This window comes from Myxine glutinosa, chromosome 1 (assembly GCF_964187855.1).
Source record: "Myxine glutinosa chromosome 1, kmMyxGlut1.1, whole genome shotgun sequence".
In the NCBI taxonomy this organism is placed as follows: Eukaryota; Metazoa; Chordata; class Myxini; order Myxiniformes; family Myxinidae; genus Myxine; species Myxine glutinosa.
Window position 1 is genome coordinate 389,652,335 of NC_136261.1, and position 27,693 is coordinate 389,680,027.

General features: G+C 44.8%; 1 protein-coding gene across 8 annotated transcripts in view; it reads right to left on the reverse strand.

Moving 5' to 3' along the window:
• Nucleotides 1-27,693, reverse strand: part of LOC137416279 (uncharacterized) — a 92,926-nt gene that overhangs the window by 18,003 nt on the left and 47,230 nt on the right. For 4 of the 8 annotated variants that reach the window (XM_078770280.1, XM_078770279.1, XM_078770281.1 and 1 more), the window contains 4 exons: nucleotides 25,539-25,660; nucleotides 22,101-22,180; nucleotides 14,167-14,302; nucleotides 7,497-7,570 (listed from right to left, as the gene is read on the reverse strand). In XM_078770280.1, coding sequence (XP_078626406.1) covers nucleotides 7,497-7,570; nucleotides 14,167-14,302; nucleotides 22,101-22,180; nucleotides 25,539-25,660 — 412 coding nt within the window. Of the gene's footprint in view, nucleotides 1-7,496; nucleotides 7,571-14,166; nucleotides 14,303-18,492; nucleotides 18,596-22,100; nucleotides 22,181-25,538; nucleotides 25,661-27,693 lie in introns of all 8 variants that reach the window. The other 4 variants (XR_013621881.1, XR_013621880.1, XR_013621879.1 and 1 more) reach the window with 2 other exon arrangements.

Genomic DNA, 27,693 nt, shown 5'->3' on the forward strand with positions numbered 1-27,693 from the left:
GGCAAACACAGAGTTGAGGCATTCAGCTTTTTCACGTGCCGTTAAGCCGTTTGAGGTGAGGGAGGGGATGGAGGGGGAACAAACACCAGAAACAGATTTGACCAGACGCCACCAGGATTTGGAAGAGGGAGACAGATAAGAGAGTTCGGTCTTGAGAACGGTGAGATATTGTTTCCTGGCTCTCCTGAGGGTGGACACACACTTGTTTCGGGCTTTGTGAAAGGAAATGAGATTTCCTTCCGTTGGATTTGCTTTCCAGGAGACGAAAGCAAGTTGTTTCAGGGCAACAGACTCACCACAAGAATCCGTGTACCATGGACGGGAGGAAGGGTATGACAACTGAAGACGAGATGGGATAAATCTGTGCATGAGAGAGAGCAATTTACTTTGAAAGAATTCCCAGGATGAGTTGATGTCAGAGGCAGTAGAGATGGGAGACCAGTCCAGATGATTGATGGCTGCTTGAAGACTGTGCCAGTTGGCCCGAGTGAAATGCCAGAATCGTCGACGCTGAGGAGGCTCTCTGAGAATGGTCAGAGAGATGTCCACTTTGACAAGCACATGATCAGATGAGCCGATTGGAGCAGAAGAAGAGCAGCAGACATTTTCAGGGAAGTTTGTCATAAGCAAATCCAGAAGAGAAGATGCTCCGTTGACTGAGATCCGGGTCGGGAAATTGACAGATTGTGTCAGTCCCAGTGAGTCGCAGAAGTCCTTTGCTGAAGAGACATGGCTGGTGAGAGAGGTACCCACACCCAGCCAACTGGCATGGTAACAATTGAAATCACCACATATGAGGAAGAGAGAGTTGGGATGGGTAGATAGAAGTTGGTCCATATTATCAGAGAGCGAGATGTAGATGGAGTCATCGCTGTTTGGTGGATGGTACAACACACATATGAACAAAAGGTGGGAGCGAAGGGGAAGCCGTAGCCAAAGGTATTCCTGGGGTGAGGTGGAGAGAGGGCAGTGCAGGGCGAGTGAGGAAAAGAGTTTTTTATAAAGATAGCAACCCCACCTCCAGGACGAGGCTCAGGTCTATCATACCGGAGGAGGGAGTAACCTGGGAGAGATACCAAGGCATCAGAGACATCATGAAGGAGGAAAGTTTCTGTTAAGCAGATCACATCTGGTTTGTCAGAAGCAACCTGTATGGAGAGATCAGTCAAGTTTGAGCGAAGGCCCCAGATGTTTGAGGTCCATACCGTTAATGAAGAGGAAGGGGGAGCATCGGGTCCAGAACAGGGGGGGGGGGGAGGGGTAGGGTAAGATGTGGAAGAGGAGGAAGAGGTAGGGAGAGCTGTTGAAGGTGTGTCAGAGATTTCAGAGATTTCAGAATAGCTTGGAGAAAGGGAAGAATGGGGCAGACAAAAGGTTTGATGGAGATTGGGTGAGGCACAGTGAGGTGTTATTTGAGGAGGGGGAAGAGCGAGGCAGAAAGTTGGGGGAGATGAAGGTGAAAGTTGGAGGGGGGAAGAAGCAGGGAGGATGCTTTGAGGAGGAGGGGTGAGAAGGGAGTCTAGGAGGGGAGGAGCGAGGGAGAGTCTCGGAGGGGAGGGGTGTGGGGGGAGTTTAGGAGGGAGGAGAGGGAAGGGGCAAGGGGGGAGATTTGAAAGGGATGGGTGATGGGGAGGATTATGGAGGGGAGGGGTGAGATTGGATTTTGAAAAGTGTACGATTCATGGGAAACGAACATTTTTTGCAAAATGAGTTTGAGACCTTCGAGTCAAAAATACGTTTGAGGACACTGAAGGAGGGGTGGAGTTCTGGATAGTTTAGGGAATGTAGAAAGGAGGAACTGTAAGAGATGGTATTATATATATTTTTTGGAATGAATAGATTTGGTGAGCAAGACGAAAGCATCCTTTTGTAGGAAAAGAAGAAAAGGGTGTTATAATATATGAGAGAAAATAGTTGTTCAGGGGAGAGATTATACATTTCTAACCACGTGATCGCGTGATCGCGAACGAAGAACGAACGAACAAATAAGAACAACAAATAAACGAATAAGACCTGGGAAGGAAATTTTTTTTTTTTTTTTTTGAGTAGAGATATTAAACAAGGAGGTATGGGGTGAACGACTGGGACGAAACAGAGAACGAAAATAATTGCAGCGCATTCGACGAATCGCTGAGAGAAAAACAAAACCACAAGGTCGGAGACGGTACGGTAGCCTGAGCCTACGAGTACTAGGCCGCAGAATACTCGATACGCATTAACCGACGATTGTGTATACATGTACGAAAAATTAGCACCGAAAATTTTCCAAAAGATACGATATAGATACACACACCGAAAGATAGATACAGTCTCGACAAAAACACAATTGTGAAAGATCACTTAGCTTCGAAAGCGTGAGCGCATGGAACAGCTTCGAAAAGACGTGACCTCGCCGTGATCTCGCGAGACTCCAACTTCATGATTTCTCATCTTCTCTCTCCTTAAATAACTTGCATGAGTGACCTCTTGTTAAAGTATGTTTTGAGGAAATGACTGTGATCGATCCTGATCAGCCCATGAAGAATCTGATGTACAATAATCACTCCTCCTCCTGGAGTAGAGGGAGTGTAGATTCAAGATCCTCTGCCTATCTTTGGAGAGTAGATCCTTGATTTCTGGAACCATTTTAGTGGCCCTCCTCTGCACTTTCTCAACTTTAACTGCTCTGTCTTCAAATGGAAGTGCCAGAGGATATTTCCATATTCGAGGAGAGGTCTGACCAATGTTGAGAACAAAAGTGGCAATGAAGTCCTGTTCAGGTGACCAACGTCTTCCTTATGATGTGAAGTAATTGGGAGCCCCCATGAGAGGGGATTCCTGTATCTTTGTTAACAGCTGCAGTAACATAGACTAGAACTCCCAGGTCTATCTCCTCATTGGCTTTCTGTACTGAAACTCGATTCATACTGTACTCCTGTTTGAGGTGGTTTCTGCCCATGTGGACCACCTTGCATTTATCTTGGTCAAAGGGCATTTGCTACATGTCTGACCATACAGTTACACAATCCAGGTCCTTTTGTAGTACTATCGGACCCTGCTATTCGCTGTTCCGCGAATTTGAGGGTGACAAAATGCGACTTGTTTCTCGATTCGTCGAAAAGTGTCCCACAAATTCGCGTTTTTGTTCCTTTTCGCAGCCGTGTTCCACAAACTCGAGGTTTTTCAGGGGCATTGAAGCAATGCCACGGCATACATTCGCAGGACTTTCATCGACCTTTGTGGATTATCGTCGACATTCTCTGGATTTCCCTTACCATTCGCAGATTTTTCCTCGCCATTTGTGGTTTGGTCCTCTATATTTGTGGATTTTCATGACTCGGGACCATATCCCCCCTTTTTCCATTTAAACAATGTCCTGTTATTTGCTAGTTTGGCTATTCGCGGATATTCCAGGAACGTATCCCCCGCGAATAGAGAAACTGCGAATAGCGGGGTCCCACTGCATTTCGGTTTGCTCTGTGGTTCCGGCTGGGCCGTACAGCTTTGTTCCATCTGCTAATATATGAATGGTTCCTTCCACCATGTCAGGGAGATCATGAATAAAGACAGCAAACGATGCGGGACCCACTACACTGCCTTGCGGTATACCGCTCGTCACCCTGCACCAGTCAGACATTCTACCATTTACGATTACTTTGCTCTGTTACTATCAAGAAGGCTCTAATCCATGCATCCATTTTCTCTCCAATTACATATGCATACAGCTTTTGCAGCATCCTTTCAAGGGGGGATGACATCAAATGCTAGTCAAGATATAACATCAACTGCAACTCCTTGATTGCATCATATTTTATTAACTCCGCCACCGAAGGTGGATGGAGGTTGTTTTCTCCCATGTCTGTCTGTTTGTGAACAAGATATCTCAAAAAGTTGTTGACGGATTTGGACGAAACTTGGTGGAGAGGTTATGTATGTGACAAGGAAGAATCGATTCAATGTTGGTGAAGATCCAGATCCGGATCCGGCGAGTATAATTTTTAAAGTGATTCTTCACCATTGAGAGAATGGGCGAAAAGCAATGTATAAAATATTTTAAAAAGTAGTGGACGAGTTGGTTCGGCGACAAGAACAAGCAGATTTGATTATATGGTTCAGGTCCGAATCCAGATCCGGCCTGTCATTGGGATACAAAACAAACTGTTCAGCCTGCTGGAGGTATGCGCTCTACCGAGTGCCCTTCTAGTTTTCTTCTGTGATCAGAAGATGATGGCATACATACAGTCACGTGAAAAAGTAAGTACACCCCATGTAAAGTTTTGACTTCTTCGACATATTTCAACATACAGCTATTTGATCTTCATTTCAACAATATTGAAAGATAAAGGTGATATAATATAACAAATATCATGAAACATTTACATTTTGTAGTCAATTGTATAATTTAAATAAACATAAATGCAAATTTCGCATGTGGAAAAAGTAAGTACACCCTTGGCTCTAATAGGTGGTATTGGCCCCTTTGGCAGAAACAACCTCAAGTAGGCGTTTCATATAACTGTCTACCAGTCTCTGACATCGACTGGGAGAAATTTTTGCCCACTCCTCCATGCAGAATTATTTCAGCTGTGCGATGTTTGAGGGGTTTCCTGCATGCACAGCTCGTTTCAAATCCCCCCACAACATCTCGATGGGATTTAGATCCGGGCTTTGACTTGGCCATTCCAGAACACTCCATTTATTTCTTTTCAGTCATTCCTTGGTTGATTTACTGGTATGTTTTGGGTCATTGTCATGTTGCGAGGTCCACCTTCGGTTGAGCTTCAACTTTCCGACAGATAGCCTCACATTATCCTCAAGCACCCTCTGGTACAATGAAGAATTCATAGTGGATTCTATGATGGTGATCTGCCCAGGCCCTGATGCAGCAAAGCTGACCTAAACCACAATATTTCCACCACCATGCTTTACAGTTGGTATCAGGTTCTTTTGGTCAAATGCTGTCTTTGGTTTTCGCCAAACATGTCTTCTGGTACTGTGGCCAAATAGCTCTACCATTAACTCATCTGTCCAGAGCACATTGTTCCAGAAGTGCTGGTCTTTGCCTAGGTGTTCATTGGCAAACTTTAGTCTCGCCCTGATGTTCTTTCTGGAGAGCAAAGGTGTGCTCCTGGCACACCTCCCATGTAGATCAAATTTGTGCAGCCTCTTTCTAATGGTAGACTCGTGCACTTTGACATCAACAGTGGCAAGAGCTACCTTTAGGTCCCGTGATGACATTCTGGGGGTTCTTAGAGACCTCTTTCAGCATCTTGCGGTCTGCTCTCGGGCTGAACTGGCTGGGGCGGCCTGGCCTGAACAAGTAGGCAGTTGTTTGGAATATTCTCTTCTCCACTTGTAGATGGTCTTCCGGACAGTCAAATGATTGATTTCAAATTGTTTGGAGATCTTTTTAAATCCCTTCCCAGACTCGTAGACATCTATAACCTTCTTTCTGAAGGCCTCAGAGAGCTCTTTTGATCTAGGCATGGTGACGCCGCACACTTCAACAACAAAGAGCAAACCAAACTAAATGTCTGAGGTTTAAATAAGACGGGTTCCTCCAAGATCCTCTCTAACGATGTTCTAATCATTTGCACCTGAGCTGGTGCACCTGATTCGAATTTTAGGTATTTGAAGTAGTGATAAATGTAGGGGTGTACTTATTTTTTCCAAATGCGAAATTTGCATTTATGTTTATTTAAATTATACAGTGGACTACAAAATGTAAATGTTTCATGATATTTGTTATATTATATCACCTTTATCTATCAATATTGTTGAAATGAAGATCAAATAGCTGTATGTTGAAATATGTTGAAAAAGTCAAAACTTTACGTGGGGTGTACTTACTTTTTCACGTGACTGTACATAAGCAGATGGCCAATGAGCTGGATGCACTGCTCAGTAGGAGGGGTTGGGGTGGGGGGGTGCCATGGTTTATGAGTGCGCTTGAGCGTGGTAGTTCAGTTCCTTTTTGAGTTCTGTCCAGTGCAGTTCAGCTCTGTTTGTTCAGTGGAGAACACTTGCAGTGCTAGTTCTGCGGTGTTGCAGTTCAGGTCTCCTTTTGGGGTTGGAGCTGCACCACCGGGAGAGCAATCTCACAATCTATCTCTCCATCCATCGCTATGCACGCTATGCAGGCCTGTGAGGAGAGTTGGGAGGACATTGCCTTCGCACCTTCATTCCCTGGGCTGGACTACTGCCACAACCAGTTGAGTTCAGCTTTCGTGTTTCATTCCATTTCATTTCATACAAGCCTTCGATACGGTCTGGCACCCCGCTCTGCTCACCAAACTCTCCTCCTTTGGTATCCATGGAAATCTCCACGCATGGCTGGCGGACTTCCACTCTAGTCATAGTCAACGTGTGGCCCTGAATGGGTTTCTCTCATCTCCTCTTCCTGTTCAGGCTGGAGTTCCCCAAGGTAGTGTTCTGGGCCCTGTGCTTTTTCTGGTCTTCATCAATGATCTCTCTGACTCTCTTGAAAATCCTCTCTATCACTTTGCTGATGACCCTGCTCTCTGTCGCTCCATTCCTCATCCCTCAGATCTCCAGTCTGCAGCCTCCTCACTCTCTGCAGACCTGGACAAAATCACAGACTGGGCAAAAAAGTGGAACATGTCTTTCAATCCTGACAAATCTCATACTCTTACGATGTCTCTCCAAAAAGACCGACTGGTCAACCCTCCCATCCACTTTCTGAATAATCCTCTCCAAGAAGTTCTGTCACTCAAGCTTTTGGGTCTCACTATCTGCCATGGTCTTTCCTGGGAAAGCCACATTTCAAATCTGGCCTCCAAAGCCAGTCGCCGACTGGGCATCCTCCGTCGTACGAAGTCCTTCCTACGCAAACCTGAGCTCCTCACCACATGCAAGGCTTTCATCCGCAGCTCAATGGAATACTGCTCTCCCCTCTGGGCTGGTGCTCCTGCCTCACACCTAGCTCGTCTTCACGCTGTTGAAACCAAAGCGTTCAGAATCATTGGAATCTCCCGCGATGAAGCTAACTCCAAGGGCCTTTCACTCACTCACCGCAGGTGAGAATTGTGAGTTATTTGAAAATATTTCAAAGGTGCCAATATTTTTGGCCACGACTGTATTTGTATTGAAATATTAAATTTATGACATCATAGGTCACATGGTTTGGCAGCCATCTTGAATAGAAAAACGAACCTTATCCTACCAACTCAAAACTTCACAAACGTGATCCACTACCCATACATATGCAGAGTGATGGCATCTACCTGTTGTGGGACTATGCCGAGGCATATTGGCGACACAGTCGCATTGTTCTTGTTGATCATAAAGTTGTACAACTCAATGTGAGTAAGGATTCTGTTTCTCTTGCCTCTAGTTAACACGTGAGTTACTTCCTGATTTTTTGTAACAAGTGAAAAGGACATTTTGTTTTAAAAATTGCCTGCAGTCACTTTATTATTTGAGGAAATGTAGTTCTTTTGCAAAAATAACTTTCCATTATTTGACCAACCTCAACCCCATCCCCCAACCCAACTTACTTATTCCGGTGAAGAGTCTTGACTCCGATCTTATCTGGTTTTCTCTTCCTTCCTCCGACGACCTAAATCCTAGACTTTCAAAACATGAGAAACAAATCAAAATTTAATAATTTATTCTATATTACTTTGGGAAAATGCCCAAGATGCAGTTTTAGTTTTCTCGTCAAATTTACCAAATATTAATGAACAAATAAATAATTGTGCTTTTCCTTGTTGAGTCCGTCTGTCTGTCTGTTTGTCTGTCTGTCTGGTTGTTTGTCTGCACAGAATAAATATGATTTTCTCTGCAACCGTTTGTCCGATTGACAGGAAATTTTTACCATAAGTGCACGTCCACCTGTAGAATTTTAAAATTATTTATGACGTCATAAGTAACGTGGTATGGCACCATCTTGAAAAAACAGAAAAACTTTGCACCTCCATATCTCCAAAAACGCTGCATAGACAAAATTGAGACATGGCTCATTGTAAAGAACTCTCCATGGGGAATAAAATATGTTAATGAAGATGTCATAGGTGCCTCCATTATGACGTCATAATTCGACAAGTACAAAACTTCATCCGATCAAGATGAAATTTATTGTGCGTCATCTAGGGATAAATTGGGTTTAAAAAAAATTACGATGACGTCATCGGTCACGTGGTTCAGCCGTCATATTTTTTTAACACGAAAGTATTAAAAACCACTAAAAACACGACCTGCCGAGGGTCTGCAATCTCTAATTGCTTTTTCTTATTTGCAATTATGTGGCTGACCAACATTTTGAATGCTACTTGTTTAACCAGTATTAGAATATGAGCATTGAACTTTGAACGGGAATATCAATCTTTGTGTAATTGCAAAAAACCCTCCCAAAAAACAGATTTTGTTAATGGGAAAAAATTAAATTAGGTGGTGTATAGAAACCAGCCTAGTGATATAATCAAGGAGCGGGAAGGGGGAAATTGTTAATGGGATATTCATCACAGCCTTTATAGATGCTGAATTGTGAATAATATACAACACACTAAGAGGAAGATCAAAATAAAAATAATTTATCGACCTACCCTCCCCCCACACCCTCTTTTTTCGTTTGATAAAACTGTCTGGGGTACGTCTTAGGCACGGGCCGTGGCAGGAAACAAACTCTGCGGTCTCCTCATCTCCACCTTTGCGTAAATGCCGTGAAACACACGCCAAAACCACGCAGCCGCGAAAAACGGGGCATTCGGTTTGCTCGGCATAGTTTTGATGACTACTCCATGGTGCAAGAACAGAAAAAAGGATTCCTTGGAGATCCTGCCCTCCATGCAGAAATAACCAGTGTCAAAAGTTAGTGTTTTCAGTTTCGCCACATGTACCAATGAAATTTTTTTTTTTATGTCACAAACCTTCCTGAGAGTACCCTGAATCCACCGCCATTGGTTTCATTGAAATTATTAGTCCGTTCTCAAGTTAAACACGACAGATAGACAGTCAGACAGACAGACAGACAGATGAGACACAGCTCCTTTTATAACATAGAATAGATACACCACATGACCAAAAGTATGCGGACACCCCTTCTAATTAGTGGGTTCGGCTGTTTCAGCAGGTATATATAATCAAGCACACAGCCATGCAATCTCCATAGACAAACATTGGCAGTAGAATGGGCCGTACTGAAGAGCTCAGTGACTTTCAACATGGCACCGTCATAGGATGCCACCTTTCAAAAAAGTCAGTTCGTCAAATTTCTGCCCTGCTCGAGCTGCCCCGGTCAACTGCAAGTGCTGTTATTGTGAAGTGGAAACGTCCAGAAGCAACAACAGCTCAGCCACGAACTGGTAGGCCACACAAGCTCACAGAATGGGACCGCCGAGTGCTGAAGCACATAGTGTGTAAAAATCGTCTGTCCTTGGTTGCAAGACTCACTGCCGAGTTCCAAACTGCCTCTGGAAGCAACGTCAGCACAACAACTGTTCATCAGGAGCTTCATGAAATGGGTTTCCATGGCCGAGCAGTTGCACACAAACCGGATCACAATGCGCAATGCCAAGCGTCAGCTGGAGTGGTGTAAAGCTCGCCGCCATTGGACTCTGGAGCAGTGGAAACGCGTTCTCTGGAGTGATGAATCACGCTTCACCATCTGGCAGTCCGATGGACGAATCTGGGTTTGGTGGATGCCAGGTGAACGCTACCTGCCCGAATGCATAGTGCCAACTGTAAAGTTTGGTGGAGAAGGAATAGTGGTCTGGGGCTACTTTTCATGGTTTGGGCTAGGCCCCTTAGTTCCAGTGAAGGGAAATCTTAACGCTACAGCATGCAATGACATTCCAAACGATTGTGTGCTTCCAATTTTGTGGCAACAGTTTGGGGAAGGCCCTTTCCTGTTTCAGCATGACAATGCCCCCTTGTACAAAGCCAGATCCATACAGAAATGGTTTGTTGAGATCGATGTGGAAGAACTTGACTGGCCTGCACAGAGCCCTGACCTCAACCCCAGCGAACACCTTTAGGATGAATTGGGACGCCGACTGAAAGCCAGGCCTAATCGCCCAACATCAGTGCCCGACCTCACAAATGTTTTTTTTTTTTTTTTTGTATACAAGATCGAGGCTTGTGAAAGAGCGAACATTAATCACACAGAAAGACAAACCGACACATAAAACATATAACCGGTAGCGATAGACAAGATGGGGAGAGAGGGGGGAGGACACAAACACAACATTTGAGAGCAGGGACCGAGAGACATGGAGACATCGAGAGATCTGAGAGAGGGCGAGGGCTTTGGGGGGGGGGCATGGGAAGGGGGCGGTGGGAGAGGTATAAAACATATGGACACTGCCAGGACTTCCAGGAAAGAAGTTGGAATTTCAAACAAGGTGGATCTGGGGTGAATTAGCGGGGGTAGAAAAGATCAAGGTTTTGGATGGGGGAAGATAAGAGATGGTGGTGAACAGCTGTTTTAAAGACCTGGAGGGAGGAGTGGGATTGAAGGGAGTGAGGGAGTTTGTTCCAGAGGCGGGAGAAAAGAGGAATGAAAGAGTGACGGTGAGCAGAGAGCCGAGATTTCGGCAGTTTAACCATCAGAGGGTTGCTGGCAGATCTTGTGCGACCTGTAGGAATATTTGGAGGACAGAGCACAGAGAGAGCTGGGGGTGCAAGGCCGGAGAGGAGTCGGTAGAAGACAGAAAGACCACCTACCTGCCTGCGGTGAGTGAGTGAAAGGCCCTCAGAGATAGCTTCATCGCGGGAGATTCCAATAATTCTGAAAGCTTTGGTTTCAACAGCGTGAAGCCGAGCTAGGTGTGAGGCAGGAGCACCGGCCCATAGGGGAGAACAGTATTCCATTGTGGCTGAATGGAAGCAAATCCCCTCAGCAATGTTCCAACATCTCGTGGAAAGCCTTCTCAGAAGAGTGGAGGCCGTTATAGCAGCAAAGGGGGGACCAACTCCATATTAATGCCCATGATTTTTGAATGAGATATGTGATGTTCGGGTGTCCACATACTTTTGGTCATCTAGTGCAGCTATGAAAGGGAAAATATAGTGTGGGGATATCGTTCGGGCTTTTCAGCAATTTTTCAAATTGAAAGATAATTTTATTAATTATTGCAAGAGGAGGACAAGGTGACTCAGAAGTGACCATAAACAGAAAACCAAGAACCTACAACAACCTAAACCTACAAGTACAACAACCAGAGTACAAGTAACACAGTGTGCTATATATAAATTTTATTAATGAACACTTGCACCATCTTGAAGGGAAGATAGAAGAAGGTAGTATCATGAAAGTCAATAAAAAAAATTGTAATTACTTGAAGGCAGAAAAATGTGAATCCTCAAGTATTTCCTTTTTCACTCTGAAGCATATTCTCTTCAAGGATTTGCCCATATTTTGTGTCATGAAACGTAGATATCCAAGTAGCAGCCCAGGTGTAGTGACATCTTCTGCCCACTATGGTGCACTTATAAATACCCGTCCGCTTCTCGCGAGGGCAGACCTGTGATCATTTATGCGCTTACTTAGGAAGAGGCTGTTCGAGATCGATTCAGATGAAACTCGGAACGAGAAAGAGGTTGTGAGACTGATTTTACAACACTTGGCTCCATTCATTGCTCCCTCTATCCTTACAAGTCTCCCAGTCCCTTCTGCTGCCAGATATAGCTCTTTGCATTCAGGCCAAAGAGTTCAATTTTCATCTCATCAGAGCACAGAATGTTTTGACTCATGCTCTGAGTCCTTCATGTGCCTTTTTGCAAACTCCAGGCGTGCTGTCATGTGCCTTTTTCTCAGGAGTGGCTTCTGTATGGCCACTCTCCCATGAAGCCTAGATTTGTGAAGTGCTGCAGAGATTGTTGTCCTTCCGGCAGGTTCTCCAATCTCAGCCATGGAACTCTGTAGTTTTATCAGAGTGGTTATTGGGTTCTTCATCACCTCCCTGACGAAAGTCCTTGTTGTCTGGTTGCTCAGTTTGGTCGGAAGGCCAGCCCGAAGAATAGTCCGGGTCGTTCCATATTCTTTCCATTTCCTAATGATGGAACTCACTGTGCTCTTGGGAATTTTCAACACTCTAGAAATTGTTTTATGCCCTTAACCCAGATCTTTACCTCCCCAAAATTCTATCTCGGATTGATTCTTCACCATTGAGTGATATTTCAAAAAGTTGTGGATGACTTGGGAAAAAACTTGGTGGATGAGTTGGGTAAGTGATAAGAACAAGCCGATTAGGTCTTTATTCAGGTCCTGATCCAGATCCAACCTATAAGTGGGATACAGAAAGTAAACTATTCATCCTGGTGGAGGTATGCGCTCTACCGAGTACCGTTCTAGTATTATCAGTGTGATTTGATCCAGGAGAAGAACATAATCTGATTATTCATGATTTCCTCGTTACAACTCTCAGTGTTAGGACTTTGATTTGCACAGAGGGGTGAATTGACGAACCAGTGAAGGAGCGGCAACACAAAGTCTGCTTAGGAAGGAATTCGAGGAACTGTTAATGTCAAGAACTGATGAGATAATGGACCATTCAATGATAGAGATTGAGGATTTCGGAATAGACCATTCTGTTGTACGCCTGATAGAGTTGAACTCTTGGATATATCCAGTTGAAATGTGGAATATTACAGATCCCTACTCTTTACAAATGAATGAGAAAATCTCTGTGCTCTTAAGAGGAGAAATATATTACTTCCGTGTCCTCCACTCATTTTAAAAAGATTGTTTGATTCTGTCATATCATGGATAATGATTTCACTCATTTTGTGGAAAACCAACTGCGTATAAATAAACGAGTGGAATAGTTCATTTGAACTCATGAAAAGCACTTAAAATGTTTTGTTAAAAACGACTCACAAGGAACTTCAATGCGGGAGTTGATGAGGCCTATCAAGTCTGTCCAATCATACTAAAATACACAATTTTGTGTCTGTCTGTCTGACCGTGATACATTCGGTCGTTACGTATCCAATATCCACCAAACTTGACAGGAGGACTAAGGGTCACAAAACGAAGGTTGTAGCGAATTAATTTACCCTCCTCCCCAAGGGGGGTTTCCCTGCCAATGGGGATGCGTGTTGAGGTGTATTTCCGTGTTAAGATCGCTTTATTGCGTTGTTTTTCCAACGTCGCTTCTAATAACAAAAGCATACTATTAATGTTATTACAAAACAAGATTAATCTTACGATAATTCACCAAATGTCTGTCTGGCGGTCTGTTCCCAGGTACTGAAAAACGGCTGAACCGATCGCAACGAAATTTTGGGTGGGTAATCCTGGGACCCCCTGGAGTAAAATAGGCTATATTGTTTTCCAATTTTTCCCCCAATTTTCCAATTTTTCCAATTTCCCGGTTTTTCCAAACACGATGGAATAATATTTACCGATATGAACAGTGATGTGGCTTTTATTGAAATTCTACAAATACTGTTTAGATTTTGATGATTTGCGTGTGATATGATTTAACGGATGTTTATATATTAAATCGTTTAAGAAAAAAAGCTTCAAATTTCTGATATTTTGCCTTTTCATTTGGGCCTCCCAATTGAAGCCCCACCTGTAGGGTGGGTAGCGTTACTAGTACTAATAATATCCCACCTCCCCAAGGGGTTTTCCTCCTTGGCCAAACACCGTGTTAACGTGCATAAACAGCTTATCATTTTTGTGGGAGCACCGGCCCCAAACCAGAAGCAAAAATATTATAAACCACAAACACTTTTGATTACCTTTTGTAAACAGTCGCTAATGCTGTTTAACACCAAACTGAAAGAAATTTAGAGGAATCCTGACATCCGTGAGGCAAATTGTACTTACAGAACTGAGCGAAAATCTACTGTAATCTATCTACCCCACAAGGGATAATAACAAGACCCTTCCGCCCTCACCCGTAGTGAGTGGGTGTACTAGTTCCTTTAAATTTTTTATTAGATTGACAAGCTTATGGACCAATGGACCATGAACACAACAGACAACATTGCTCAGAACAGACTTTCAAACACACGTAATATACATATATGGAAGTCATTTATTAAACAAAAAACCTTCACGATACACACAATCTGAAAGGATGGAAAATTCTGATGTATAAAATAGACAAAATGAGCAAAAGCTACAATCATTCACATGTTATCTGTGAGTAAGCATTCTCATTGCCCCGTCATTCATTCTCTCACATCTGTCATCCTGCATAGATGGCTTAAACTCACTTGAAGGTGTGACGGCGTCTTCGAGGGGGTGGTTTCATATTTAACGGCAAGCTCCTGACCTCCTTTGTACTGTGGGTCTCTGAAATGAAATTGTTTTGACTTGCACAGTTTGATTCCGGACTCACGGTCCCTTCATCTGTAGATGGAGAGGTGATATTGGGATAAGCTGAGTGAATTTATTAATTTAAAGTTCACAATCATTAATTTATCAATAATTTTCTAATGGAAATAACTAACACAATATCGAGTGAAGCTATTAGTATTACTAACTTGAAAATGACATGCTCTGATACATTCTTAATCCAATATGTATGTGCATCATATTTATTTGCTTGCCATGTTTATTCAATAACTTCAGGTTCGGGGTTTGGTGCACGTGGATGACTGATCGGCTCTCACTCCTACCAGTTCATCTCGGCTAAGTCACCCGGACCAATTACGTTGTTTTACTGTTCATGTTTTTCATCAATTTTTCTGTCACAAACCGTGTCCTGTCGTGTTGAATCGTTTAATCTGTCTCCAGAGTTACATAGGTCCGACTGGTGACAGTCGATGTTGTTTCCCCTCCGTTTTTTGCCTCGTTTTCGCTCCTTTATCCCAGGTATTGTTACAACTGCTCCCTCCCTTTCCCCTGCTCCTTCAAAAATACAAAACATCTCCCCTTCTTCACTCGGACCCCCCCCCCCCCCCCCCCCCAAAAAACGCTCATCCAAAAACATCGCAACAAATATCCAAACTCTAACCTCAGTGCTCAGAACTTATTCATTCCCCATACCTTCTTCTCAATATCCCAAAACGGAATGGTCACTGAATAAAACGTTTCTCTTTCATAAAACCTCTTCACAACATTAAAAAATGCTTCGAAAATGTTTTTTTTAAAGTCCTTACTCTGCTTTTTACTCCATTAGGCACAACTCCTTTCCTTTCCTCCACGAGGATTCTGAGTCGGTTCAACTTACCAGATTCAGAGTTGGTCCAACTTGCCAGATTCTGAGTCGGTTCAACTTGCCAGATTCAGAGTCGGTCCAACTTGCCAGATTCTGAGCCGGTCCAACTAGCCAGATTCGGAGTCGGTCCAACTCGCCAGATTCGGAGTCGGTCCAACTCGCCATATTCGGAGTCGGTCCAACTTGCCATATTCGGAGTCGGTCCAACTTGCCATATTCGGAGTCGGTCCAACTTGCCATATTTGGAGTCGGTCCAACTTGCCAGATTCGGAGTCGGTCCAACTTGCCAGATTCGGAGTCGGTCCAACTTGCCAGATTCGGAGTCGGTCCAACTTGCCAGATTCGGAGTCGGTCCAACTTGCCAGATTCGGAATCGGTCCAACTTGCCATATTCGGAGTCGGTCCAACTTGCCAGATTCGAAGTCGGTCCAACTTGCCATATTCGGAGTCGGTCCAACTTGCCAGATCCGGAGTCGGTCCAACTTGCCAGATTCGGAGTCGGTCCAACTTGCCAGATTCGGAGTCAGTCCAACTTGCCAGATTCGGAGTCGGTCCAACTTGCCAGATTCGGAGTCGGTCCAACTTGCCAGATTCGGAGTCGGTCCAACTTGCCAGATTCGGAGTCGGTCCAACTTGCCAGATTCGGAGTCGGTTCAACTTGCCAGATTCGGAGTAGGTCCAACTTGCCAGATTCGGAGTCGGTCCAACTTGCCAGATTTGGAGTCGGTCCAACTTGCCAGATTCGGAGTCGGTCCAACTTGCAATATTCGGAGTCGGTCCAACTTGCCAGATTCGGAGTCGGTCCAACTTGCCAGATTCGGAGTCGGTCCAACTTGCCAGATTCGGAATCGGTCCAACTTGCCATATTCGGAGTCGGTCCAACTTGCCAGATTCGGAGTCCGTCCAACTTGCCAGATTCGGAGTCGGTCCAACTTGCCAGATTCGGAGTCGGTCCAACTTGCCAGATTCGGAGTCGGTCCAACTTGCCAGATTCGGAGTCGGTCCAACTTGCCAGATTCGGAGTCGGTCCAACTTGCCAGATTCGGAGTCGGTCCAACTTGCCAGATTCGGAGTCGGTCCAACTTGCCAGATTCGGAGTCGGTCCAACTTGCCAGATTCGGAGTCGGTCCAACTTGCCAGATTCGGAGTCGGTCCAACTTGCCAGATTCGGAGTCGGTCCAACTTGCCAGATTCGGAGTCGGTCCAACTTGCCAGATTCGGAGTCGGTCCAACTTGCCAGATTCGGAGTCGGTCCAACTTGCCAGATTCGGAGTCGGTCCAACTCGCCAGATTCGGAGTCGGTCCAACTCGCCAGATTCGGAGTCGGTCCAACTCGCCATATTCGGGGTCGGTCCAACTCGCCAGATTCAGAGTCGGTCCAACTCGCCAGATTCGGAGTTGGTCCAACTTGCCAGATTCGGAGTCGGTCCAACTTGCCAGATTCGGAGTCGGTCCAACTTGCCAGATTCGGAGTCGGTCCAACTTGCCATATTCGGAGTCGGTCCAACTTGCCAGATTCGGAGTCGGTCCAACTTGCCAGATTCAGAGTCGGTCCAACTTGCCAGATTCTGAGTCGGTCCAACTTGCCAGATTCTGAGTCGGTCCAACTTGCCAGATTCTGAGTCGGTCCAACTTGCCAGATTCTGAGTCGGTCCAACTTGCCAGATTCTGAGTCGGTCCAACTTGCCAGATTCTGAGTGGGTCAAACTTGCCAGATTCTGAGTCGGTCCAACTTGCCAGAATCGCGGCCGGTCCAACTTGCCAGAATCGCGGCCGGTCCAACTTGCCAGAATCGCGGCCGGTCCAACTTGCCAGAATCACGGCCGGTCCAACTTGCCAGATTCGGAGTCGGTCCAACTTGCCAGAATCACGGTGGTCCAACTCGCCAGAATCGCGGTCGGTCCAACTTGCCAGGGTCGGTCCAACTTGCTAGATTCGGGGTCGGTCTTCTTCTTCTTCAAAATCCCCTCCATTTCTCTTTGACACTGCTTAATTCCCAAAACCTCCTCACTCCTAAATGCCTAATTCATTCAGACTCGTCTTTCACCAGCAACCAAATTTTCCTCCATGCAGCCTTGAACCAAAAACATTCTTACTACTACCCCATCCATGAATTATGTAGCAGGTTATCCAGTCTGGGAATCCTGAGGCATCACTTTTGCAGAGGCTGTGCGCACATGACAATAATTTCGTCTTCACGTCCATTCATGGTGTCAAACCCCTCCATGTCAGTACCGGTCCCCCCCCCCCCCCCCCAATCCAGCTCCACCTGTCCCTTCTCAGTTCCACCTCATCCTGCCCTATCTCAGCTCCCCACCCAACTCATCACCCTCCCAAATTTGCACCTGCCCCCCCCCAACCCCTCCTGGCTTCTCCATACCCCACACCCTGTCCTTGCTCCTTTCCACATCCTTACATCCAATCAGCAGCTCCTCCCCTTCCACCCCCCTGCCCCTGCCTGGGCAGACCTCAAACATCTGGGACCTTCGCTCCGACGTGCCAGATCTCACAATCCAGGCCGCTGCCGATAACTGGACATCTGTTTAGCAGAATCCTTCCTCTAACAGGACGTCCCTGACTCCTTTCTCCTCTCGCTTTATCGATCTGAACCTCTGAACATATTGAGTCACTGAATTGGGTCACCAATCAAAAGCTAGAAGCCTATTGTTTTTGTGAATAGGCCAAATGCCAAGGTCACATAAAAGCGTCAAGTATATATTTTAAATCGTTATGTAAATGACAGGAACGTCTTGCTTTAAGTTAGGAGGGATGGTTCACACACCGAGCACTTGCTTGCTCAACCGATTTGGGAAACAAGTTGTGTGAGGATGAAGAGGAAGTGGTGGACAGGTTCAGAAAAATAAACATTTTAAAGAATGAATACAACAACAACAGGCATTTTAAAGGCCATTTTCCCTGCAAGAGCGGGGGTTAGCCTTGCGGTCCCCATGACAATCTTCTCCATTTTGCCCTATTTTCTGCATCTCCCCTTGTTAACCCCCTTGCCCGCATTTCTTCTTCAACCATCTTTCGCCAAGTCTTTCTCGGTCTTCCCCATCCTCCACTTCCTTCCACATTCATTTCCATCACTCTTCTCAACCAGTCACTTTTATCCTTCCTCAACACATGACCAAACCATTTCAAACTGTTTCTCTTCACAGCATCCATCACAGGCTCTATTCCCATCATCTTTCGCAATTCATCATTTGGCTTCCTCTCTCTCAACGACACTCCACACATCCACCGAACCATTCGCATTTCCACCCTTTCCAGCCTTCGTTGCTGCTCTACAGTAATTACCCATGTCTCGCTCCCATAAATCAAAACACTTCTCGCACATGCAGCACACACCTTTCCCTTCAGCTTCAACGACACTCACCTCCTCGTCAGCATGCCACTCAGTTCCCGAAACTTCTTCCATGCACATCTCACTCCAGCAACCGTTGCCGAGTCTGATCCACCTTCTCCATTCAGCATGTCTCCTAGGTAGCAAAATGTTTTCACACCTTCCAGCTTCACACCGTCTCCAAGATCCAACTCAACATTTCCTCCATCTGCAGCTCCCTCTGTGCAAACCTTACACTTGAATGTAGCTGCCACACTGGTTAATGACCCTCTCAAACCACTACATTTTTGATGAACCCACTCAGCGCACATTGTACATTGAATAATTGAGTTCACCCCGACACCCTTCCTGCACATAGCACATGGCCACTTCCCAGTTCATTCCACCTCACCACATGCTTTACCACTTGCCATCACCTTTGTTTTTCCGATATTCACCCTCAGACCTTTTGTCTCCATACATTCCTTCCACTTGTTCTTCTCCTTCAGTCCATCCATACTTTCTGCAATCAATACCAGATCATCGGCATACAACAACTCCCACGGTAAACCCTCCTTTACGTTCCGAGCCAGCACCTCCATCACAGCTACAAATAGTAGTGGACTTAGTAGCGACCCCTGATGCACTCCCACCTTAACCTCAAACTCACCACTGTTCGCGTCCTTCATCCTTACAGCTGTGCGCGCTCTTTTGTACATTGCCATCACTACTCTGATCAACCATTCCTCCACTCCTAACTTCCTCAATGCCCATGGCACTACTTCACGTGGAACCCCATCGAATGCTTTCTCCAGATCAACAAACCCAAGAAACAACTTCTTCCTCTTCTCCATGTACTTCTCCTGCAACTGCCTCACAATAAAAAGCACGTCTGTCGTTCCTCTTCCGGGCATAAATCCAAACTGAATTTCGTCAATCTTCAATTTCTTCCTTATCCTCCTCTCCAACACCCTTTCCAATACCTTCATTCCATGCTCCAATAACTTTATCGCTCGATACGAGCCACAGTCCAGAGGGTCACCTTTCCCCTTGTATAGAGGGATGAGGGTACTCAGTTCCCAATTCACTGGAATGCGGCCTTCTTTCACCACCAGATTGCAAATCTCTGTCATTCTCTTCACACCCCAATTTCCCGCTGCCTTCAACATATCGCCCACATCTCCCGTCGGCCCTCCCGCTTTTCTAATCTTCATTGCTTTAATCGCTTGGCGATGTTGGGTGAGCCTGGTGTTGGGCTAGCGGCTAGGGTGCCAGCTTAGGATAAAACCAAGCGATCCTGGGTTCGAATCCCGGTCGATCGCTGAATTAACGCCACGGGGGTTGACTCAGCCTGTCATCCTTCCGAGGTCGGCAAATTGAGTACCAGTTCACTGGTAATTCCCTGTGTGTTGTAAAAACGCGACAAATAGGGTTGGCGGCAGGAAGGGCATCCAGCCGTAAATCATTGCTTCAAAACGGGGACCAAAAAACAACAACAACCATGGTCCCCGAAAAAGGCCAACCCCCGCTTTGCGGGGAAAAATGGCCTCTAAACGGTGGTTTTATTGCTTTAATCGCTCCCTCAACTTCCTTCTCGGTTATCTTCTCTGCCGGCCCTAAAACTGGGTTACTGTCTATGTTGCCATCCCATTCATTCTCTGCATTCAACAGTACTTCCATATATTTCTTCCATCTTCCTTTAATTCCATCTGGGTCCACAACGATTTGTCCCACTTCATCCTTCAAGCAACTCACCCCAATCACATCACACCTCTCTTTCGCTATCTGCTTTGCAATCCTGAATACCGCTCTCTGACCCTCTTCCAAATCCAAGCATTCTCCGAACATTTTCCTCCATGCCTCCTGCACCTTTGCTACTTCTTTCTTTGCAGCCTTCTTGGCTGCCTGATAACTTTCATGCTCTTCCTTTTCTGCCCCCGTACCCTTCACCTTCTGCCACTCCTTGAACTTCTTCCTCTTCTCGTCAATCTTCTTTCCAACTTCATCATCCCACCACCATGTTGCCGAGTGCCTCGTTGGTCCTTTTGTCCATCCACATACCTCACCAACGGCTCCCAACAGACTATCTTTCATTGACATCCAACTACTTTCAAGCTCAACCACATCATCCGCTACCATACTCAGCCTCTCTTTTAATGCCTCCCTCACCATCACCTCTTTCAACCTCCACACCTTCATTCTCGGTTGGTACTTCACCCGCGAAGCTCTCCTCGCACCTTTCAACCTTATGTCGCAGACAACCAAGTGGTGCTGTGAAACAGCCTCCTCCCCCGGGATCACCTTTGTTTCCCGGAGGTACCCCCTATCTCGCCTACGCACCATCAGGTAGTCAACGGTTGTCGTCGACCCACCTGACGTGTATGTAACAAGCTTATTATCCTCTTTCTGGAACTGAGTATTACAAATCAACAAATCAGCTCCATCAGCAAACTCCAAAATCCTTTCACCTTCTCCATTTCTCTCACCATATCTGTAACCCCCATGAACTCCCTCAAAAACGTCCATACTCCTTCCCACATGTCCATTTAGGTCTCCTCCTACCACAACAACTTCCTTATCTTTCACGTTTTCCATCAGCTTCTCTATTGCACACCAGAAATTGTCCTTCTCTTCATCGCTCCCACTAACCTGCGGAGCATATCCCGAGATGACGTTCATCAAGAGCTTGCCAATCATCATTTTCGCCATCATCAACCTTTCACTCACTCTCGTCACACTCATCACACTGTCTACAAACTCCTCAGAAAACAGGAAACCAACACCATTCACGCCTTCTGGGCACCCTTGCCACACAAACTTGTATTTCTGTCCCTGCCTACCCTTCACCATTCTCACACCACTTCCCTTCCATCTTGTCTCCTGCACACCTGGTTTAATTTTAAAGAACTAGGGCATGCCCGTACTATATCTCTATCTAAAATTATATCCCCCCCCTCTATTTACATGAAATGGTTTGGTCCAAAGCGAACGGCTTGCGAGTGGTGACAATCCCCCCCCTCTATTTACATGCAATGGTTTGGTCCAAAGCGAACGGCTTCCGGAGTTTGGTAAAGAAATCGCCATCGCGTGCACAAACGCGCAGGAAAGCGAATGAATCGCAAATTCGTTTTTATTAGTTGTAAAACATAGTTTAACGCCAACATAGTTTGCAAACGTGAAATAAATGAATACGCTCTCAAATGTGCCATCCGAGGCAGAGTGTGCCCGCCACGTTCGGCACACGCGATCGTTCGCTGCTCTCTGATTGGTTGAATCGTTTTTTGGACATAGCTCGGTAAGTAATTGTCCGATTAATATGAAACCTTGAAAAGGCACATCCTCGGGTCCCCAGCAATATACCTGGCAAGTTAAAAGTATATCGGACCCGTGGTTGTCGAGAAACAGCGGTCACAGACAAACAAACGTACAGACAGACAGAGATTACTGGAATTATAGATAGATGAATGAATTACGGAAATTACAAGCATGTGTTTTGAAACGTGAAACACGATTTCTTTTTTGGTAAAAGTTCCTGCAGTTACATTCTTATTTGAGGAAAGGTAGTTTGCAAAACAAATTTCTCCATTATTTATTTTGTGAATCATTTTCCCATCTCTCCATACTGTCATCCCACCCCCACTCCCAGCCTCTACCCAACTTACTTAAGTATCTGAAGATTGTTGGCTCCAATCTTGTGTTCCGCACTTTTTTGCCCTCCAAGTCCACAGTGAAATTTCCATCGCTGCCGCATCACACGGAAAAACAAATATCATTATCTTCACTTCCCAAACACTAGATGGACGTTCGGCTGAAGCAGTTTCTTGGCTAGGGTTACAATGCTGGATGCGTCGCCACTCCGACATGGAATATTTGATCACATGAGCAGGAAGTTGTAATTTGTATGGACGTTGGACTTCGTCCGAAACAGAGGCTTATGGATTGGGTCTCGTCTATCTGTCCGTTAGTCCGTCCATGCGTGCATCCGCAACCATAGCTCGGAGATGTATGGACCGACTTTGTTCATACTTAATATAAGTATGAACATATTTATGACACATATTGATGAATCACCATCCAAGTGAAACATCAGGATGACAATTTATAGCCTGGTCAAGACTCAAACCTGTGCTACACATCTCAAAAGGTGAGTGTGCGTACCTCGACGCTAATTTTCCAGCCACATGAAAAAAATTTTTTTTATCTAGAACGGCACTCAGTAGAGAGCATACAGTCACGTGAAAAAGTAAGTACACCCCATGTAAAGTTTTGACTTTTTCAACATATTTCAATATCCAGCTATTTGATCTTCATGTCAACAATATTGATAGATAAAGGTGATATAATATAACAAATATCATGAAACATTAACATTTTGTAGTCCATTGTATAATTTAAATAAACGTAAATGCAAATTTCGCATGTGGAAAAAGTAAGTACACCCCTACATTTATCACTACTTCAAATACCTAAAATTAGAATCAGGTGCACCAGCTCAGGTGCAAATGATTAGAACATCGTTGGAGAGGATCTTGGAGGAACCTGTCTTATTTAAACCTCAGACATTTAGTTTGGTTTGCTCTCTGTTGTTGAAGTGTGCGGCGTCACCATGCCAAGATCAAAAGAGCTCTCTGAGGCCTTCAGAAAGAAGGTTATAGATGCCTACGAGTCTGGGGAGGGATTTTAAAAGATCTCCAAACAATTTGAAATCAATCATTCGACTGTCCGGAAGATCATCTACAAGTGGAGAAGATTCCAAACAACTGCCAACTTGTTCAGGCCAGGCCGCCCCAGCAAGTTCAGCCCAAGAGCAGACACGAAGATGCTGAAAGAAGTCTCTAAGAACCCCAGAATGTCATCACGGGACCAACTGTTGATGTCAAAGTGCATGTGTCTACCATTAGAAAGAGGCTGCACAAATTTGATCTACATGGGAGGTGTGCCAGGAGGAAACCTTTGCTCTCCAGAAAGAACATCAGGGCAAGACTAAAGTTTGCCAATGAACACCTAGTCAAAGACCAGCACTTCTGGAACAATGTGCTCTGGACAGATGAGTCAAAGGTAGAGCTGTTTGGCCACAGTACCAGAACACATGTGTGGCGAAAACCAAAGACAGCATTTGACCACAAGAACATGATACCAATTGTAAAGCATGGTGGTGGAAATATTATGGTTTGGGGCAGCTTTGCTGCATCAGGGCCTGGGCAGCTCACCATCGTAGAATCCACTATGAATTCTTCATTGTACCAGAGGGTGCTTGAGGATAATGTGAGGCCATCTGTCGGAGTGTTGAAGCACAACCGAAGGTGGACCTTGCAACATGACAATGACCCTAAACATACCAGTAAATCCACCAAGGAATGGCTGAAAAGAAAGAAATGGAGGGTTCTGGAAAGGCCAAGTCAAAGCCTCGATCGAAATCCCATCGAGATGTTGTGGGGGGATTTGAAACGAGCTGTGCATGCAAGAAACCCCTCAAACATCGCACAGCTGAAAGAATTCTGCATGGAGGAGTGGGCAAAAAATTCTCCCAGTGGATGTCAGTCTGACATACATGTCTGAGAAATGGTTGGGGACACGTTTAAGTTACAAAATGGCCGGCAGTCAGCCATCTTGGATCTGGTATTGAAAAGAAAAGACATGCATATGTAAGCCATCATTCCCCATATCTTTGCAAAGTTTGAACAAGATCGGTAAATGCATGTCCGAGAAATTGTTGAGGACGTGTTCAGCATCGGGGTTTTTTTTTACAACTAAAATTGCCACCAGTCTACCTGTCGGCCATCTTTGATCAGATCACAAAATAAAGTAAGGAGCACGTGCGTGTATGCCATCATGGACCATGCTTTTTCCAAGATTGAACAAAATTGGACCATGCATGATTGCATGTTCAATAAATTATTGGGGACACATTTAAGTAACTAAATGACCACCAGTCGGCCATCTTCAAACTGATCTTGAAAAAAAAGAAGTTCATATGTAAGACACCATTCCTTATCTGTGTGCCAAGATGGAACAAGATCGGTAAATGCATGTCTGAGAAATGGTTGAGGACGTGTTCATCATCGAGTTTTATGTTTTCGGGTTGTCCGCCCGTCCGTACATCCGTCCGTCCGTCCGTCCGGGCTAAACCTCGTTTTTCTCAGCAACCATATGTCCGATTGAGACGAAACTTTCAGGGTAGGAGTGACACCCATGTAGAATGTTTTTTATGATAATTGTGACGTCATAGGTCGCGTGGTATGGCAGCCATCTTGGATTAAAATCAAATAATAATAAAAATATTTCTCGGAAACCGCTGAATGGAAATTTTTAAAACTTGGCACATTGTCAAGTACTTCCAATGGCGAACAAAAGCATGCTAATGACGACATCATAGGTGAAGTGGTATACCAGCCAAAAATGTGTTAATCTCATTCCTTAACCTAAAAATCTGAAATTGCATGCACATGATCTATGATCCATTTGTATTGTAATATTAAATTTATGACATCATAGGTCACATGGTTTGGCAGCCATGTTGGATTGAAGGAAAATATTACATAAATCTATCTCTGACTCCGCTCACCCTATTGATGTGAAATTTAACAAATATCATCTAACAGCACTGTTGCATATAGTTTGAAAATGATGATGTCAAAGATCATGTGGTTTGGCAGTCATCTTGGATAGAAAAACGAACCTTATCCGATCAATACGAAACTTCACAAACGTGATCCCCTACCCACACATATGCAGAGTGATGCCATCTACCCATTGTGGGACTATGCGGAGGCATATTGGAGACACAATCTAGTTGCTCTAGTTACAACTAAAATGGCCGCTAGCAAAATGATGTGCTTATGTATACCGTCATGTATTGTTTTTATATTAAGTATGAACAAAATCGGTCCATACATCTCCGAGATATGGTTGCGGATGCACGCATGGACGGACTAACGGACGGACAGACGAGACCCAATCCATAAGCCTCTGTTTCGGACTAAGTCCAACGGGGGCTCTTAAAGTAGGAAGCGATTATGGACCAAACAATGCAGAGATTGATGCGAGGCAATCACCTCAACCTTTATCATCATTATTAAAATATTTTTGCATTCACTCACTTCTGATATCCAAGAAAATGTTCAGATGCATCGGAAGATTCATGGTCACCATTTATTGTGGGTTGTGTTGAATTCTGGTTGAAACAGCGTAGAATCTTGGATACATTGAACCACGCTCTAACCTACACAGGATTGAAGAGGTAGCGAATCAGTTCAGAATAGCAGATAAAGTGTACATGGTAAAACAAAAATATACTGTACAATGAGGTAAGGGGTGAAATAGTAGTTTTTAGAAATATTATGCAAATATAGTGTAAAGTTCACAAGCACTGCCCCTAAGCGAGGCTATGCCTTTCACTCCAGTGGGCCAGAAACGTGCTGCACAATGTGTATTCTTTATGCACCTTTTGGGACCTCAACCGCAGTGTATTATATATGCACGTAAGCAGTATGCATGCTTTCGCTTCATATACGTAACCCAGGTTAATTTTATTTTTGGGAGCAATTGAGGCAGAAATCTGTTGCCTATACACCGCCCCAAATATAAGGATGTGTCCGAAGAACGTGTTGTATGCTTGGGACAAGATTGCTCATAGGTTGGGTAGTCTGCTATGGTATTAACAATCATAAAGATAATAACATGACCCCTCCCACTCCCCTGTTGGCTCCAGTATGGAGCGGGTGCTTCTCATATAGTACAACCACGTCCCTGTTTCGAGCACAGCTGTCTGCTTGAAGCCCTGGAGGGAAGAGTGAAACAAAACAGCCTCTGGAAGGTCGTTGCATTGACAGAAGTGAGGAATGAAGTACTTCCGCTGTGCAGTTAGCTTGGATTTTGGAAGTCTAACCAAGAAGGGTTTACTGGAAGACTTCGTGCATCGTAAAGAAGATAGGGAGGGTTGGAAGAACGAGAGAGCAGAAAGAGCAATATCGGAAAATATAAAGTTTCCGTCCTCATCACAAGATATTTCAATAATTTTGAGAGCTTTAGGTTCCACAGCATCCAGGAGAGACAGATGCGATGCTGGGATTCCAATTAATGGTGGATAGCAATACTCCAGTGAGATGCTGGCAAAGGCCATGGAGACTGTAAATCTGATTTTCCAAGGAAAGACTGGATCAATGGAGGATGTCCTACCTGTGGCTGGTATTGGAGGTCAGCTTTGCTACGTGGTCAGTCCAGGAAATGTCATGGCTGATGGTGCAAGCCTAGAAGTTCAGGAGAATGAACTTCTTCCAGTGGATGACCAATGAAATAGGTAAGTGGGTTAATTTGATGATCCTTCCGGTCCGGATGTACGTCTGTTAACATTTGACTAAAACATATTCTCACAAACTACCAGACTGATATGGAGCAAATTTCAAATCTCATGGGCTTTTGCTCCCCATCCGGATCTGCCCATTTAATGGGAGTCGAGGGGGCAGGGGAGTTGTCCCAAAGGGGAGGAGGGGTTTCACCTCAAATTCAGGCAATTTATTTTTAAATCTTCTCAGAAACCATGGGGAAATAACCGTAAGTCCCCCTTGGGGCTACATGAATGAATGAATGAATGAATGATCGTTTTAAGTAGAGTCCCTGTATAAAGAGAGTTGCGCCATGCGCTGACCCGAGATTTCTGGTCACGTGATTTCGTGGCGCCATTTTGTGTCTAACTTCACCGTGCGTGAACGTCAGCTTGGTACGGGAATGTTGTTTATTGCCAAACAAAATGACTGGTTGTTCTGCTTTTGGTTGTTCAAACCAATCTGGGAAATATAAGATGTATAGATTTCCAAGTGATAAAGTCAGAAGACAAATTTGGGAAGCGAAAGTCAGACGAAAGAGCTGGAAAGCGATCGACTCCTCGAGACTCTGCCAGGTAGGCCCACGCCGCTTGATGATCGATGTTCAAAAGCAATTCTATCTGCTTGTTTTTTTTTTGGTTGTCTGTCCGTTGAAAACCCTTTTAAAGGGAAGTGATTTGTGTTTGTTTATAATCTTCAAGGAGCTGACCAAAAATGCATTTCCGTGGGAAGAACCCTGCCCAATTTTTTTTGGGTAGTCCTCGCGGACCGCATATTGTCATTGATTGATGAAATGTCCCGGTACAGTGACATTGCCTGGTCTGCGGTTGGGTAGTCTGCGGGCAATGTCACTGTACTTTTTCAGAGGGAATTAATTTTGATTTTATAGGGGTGGGAAACCCATGGTCCGTTTTGTTTTCAGTTGTCTGTC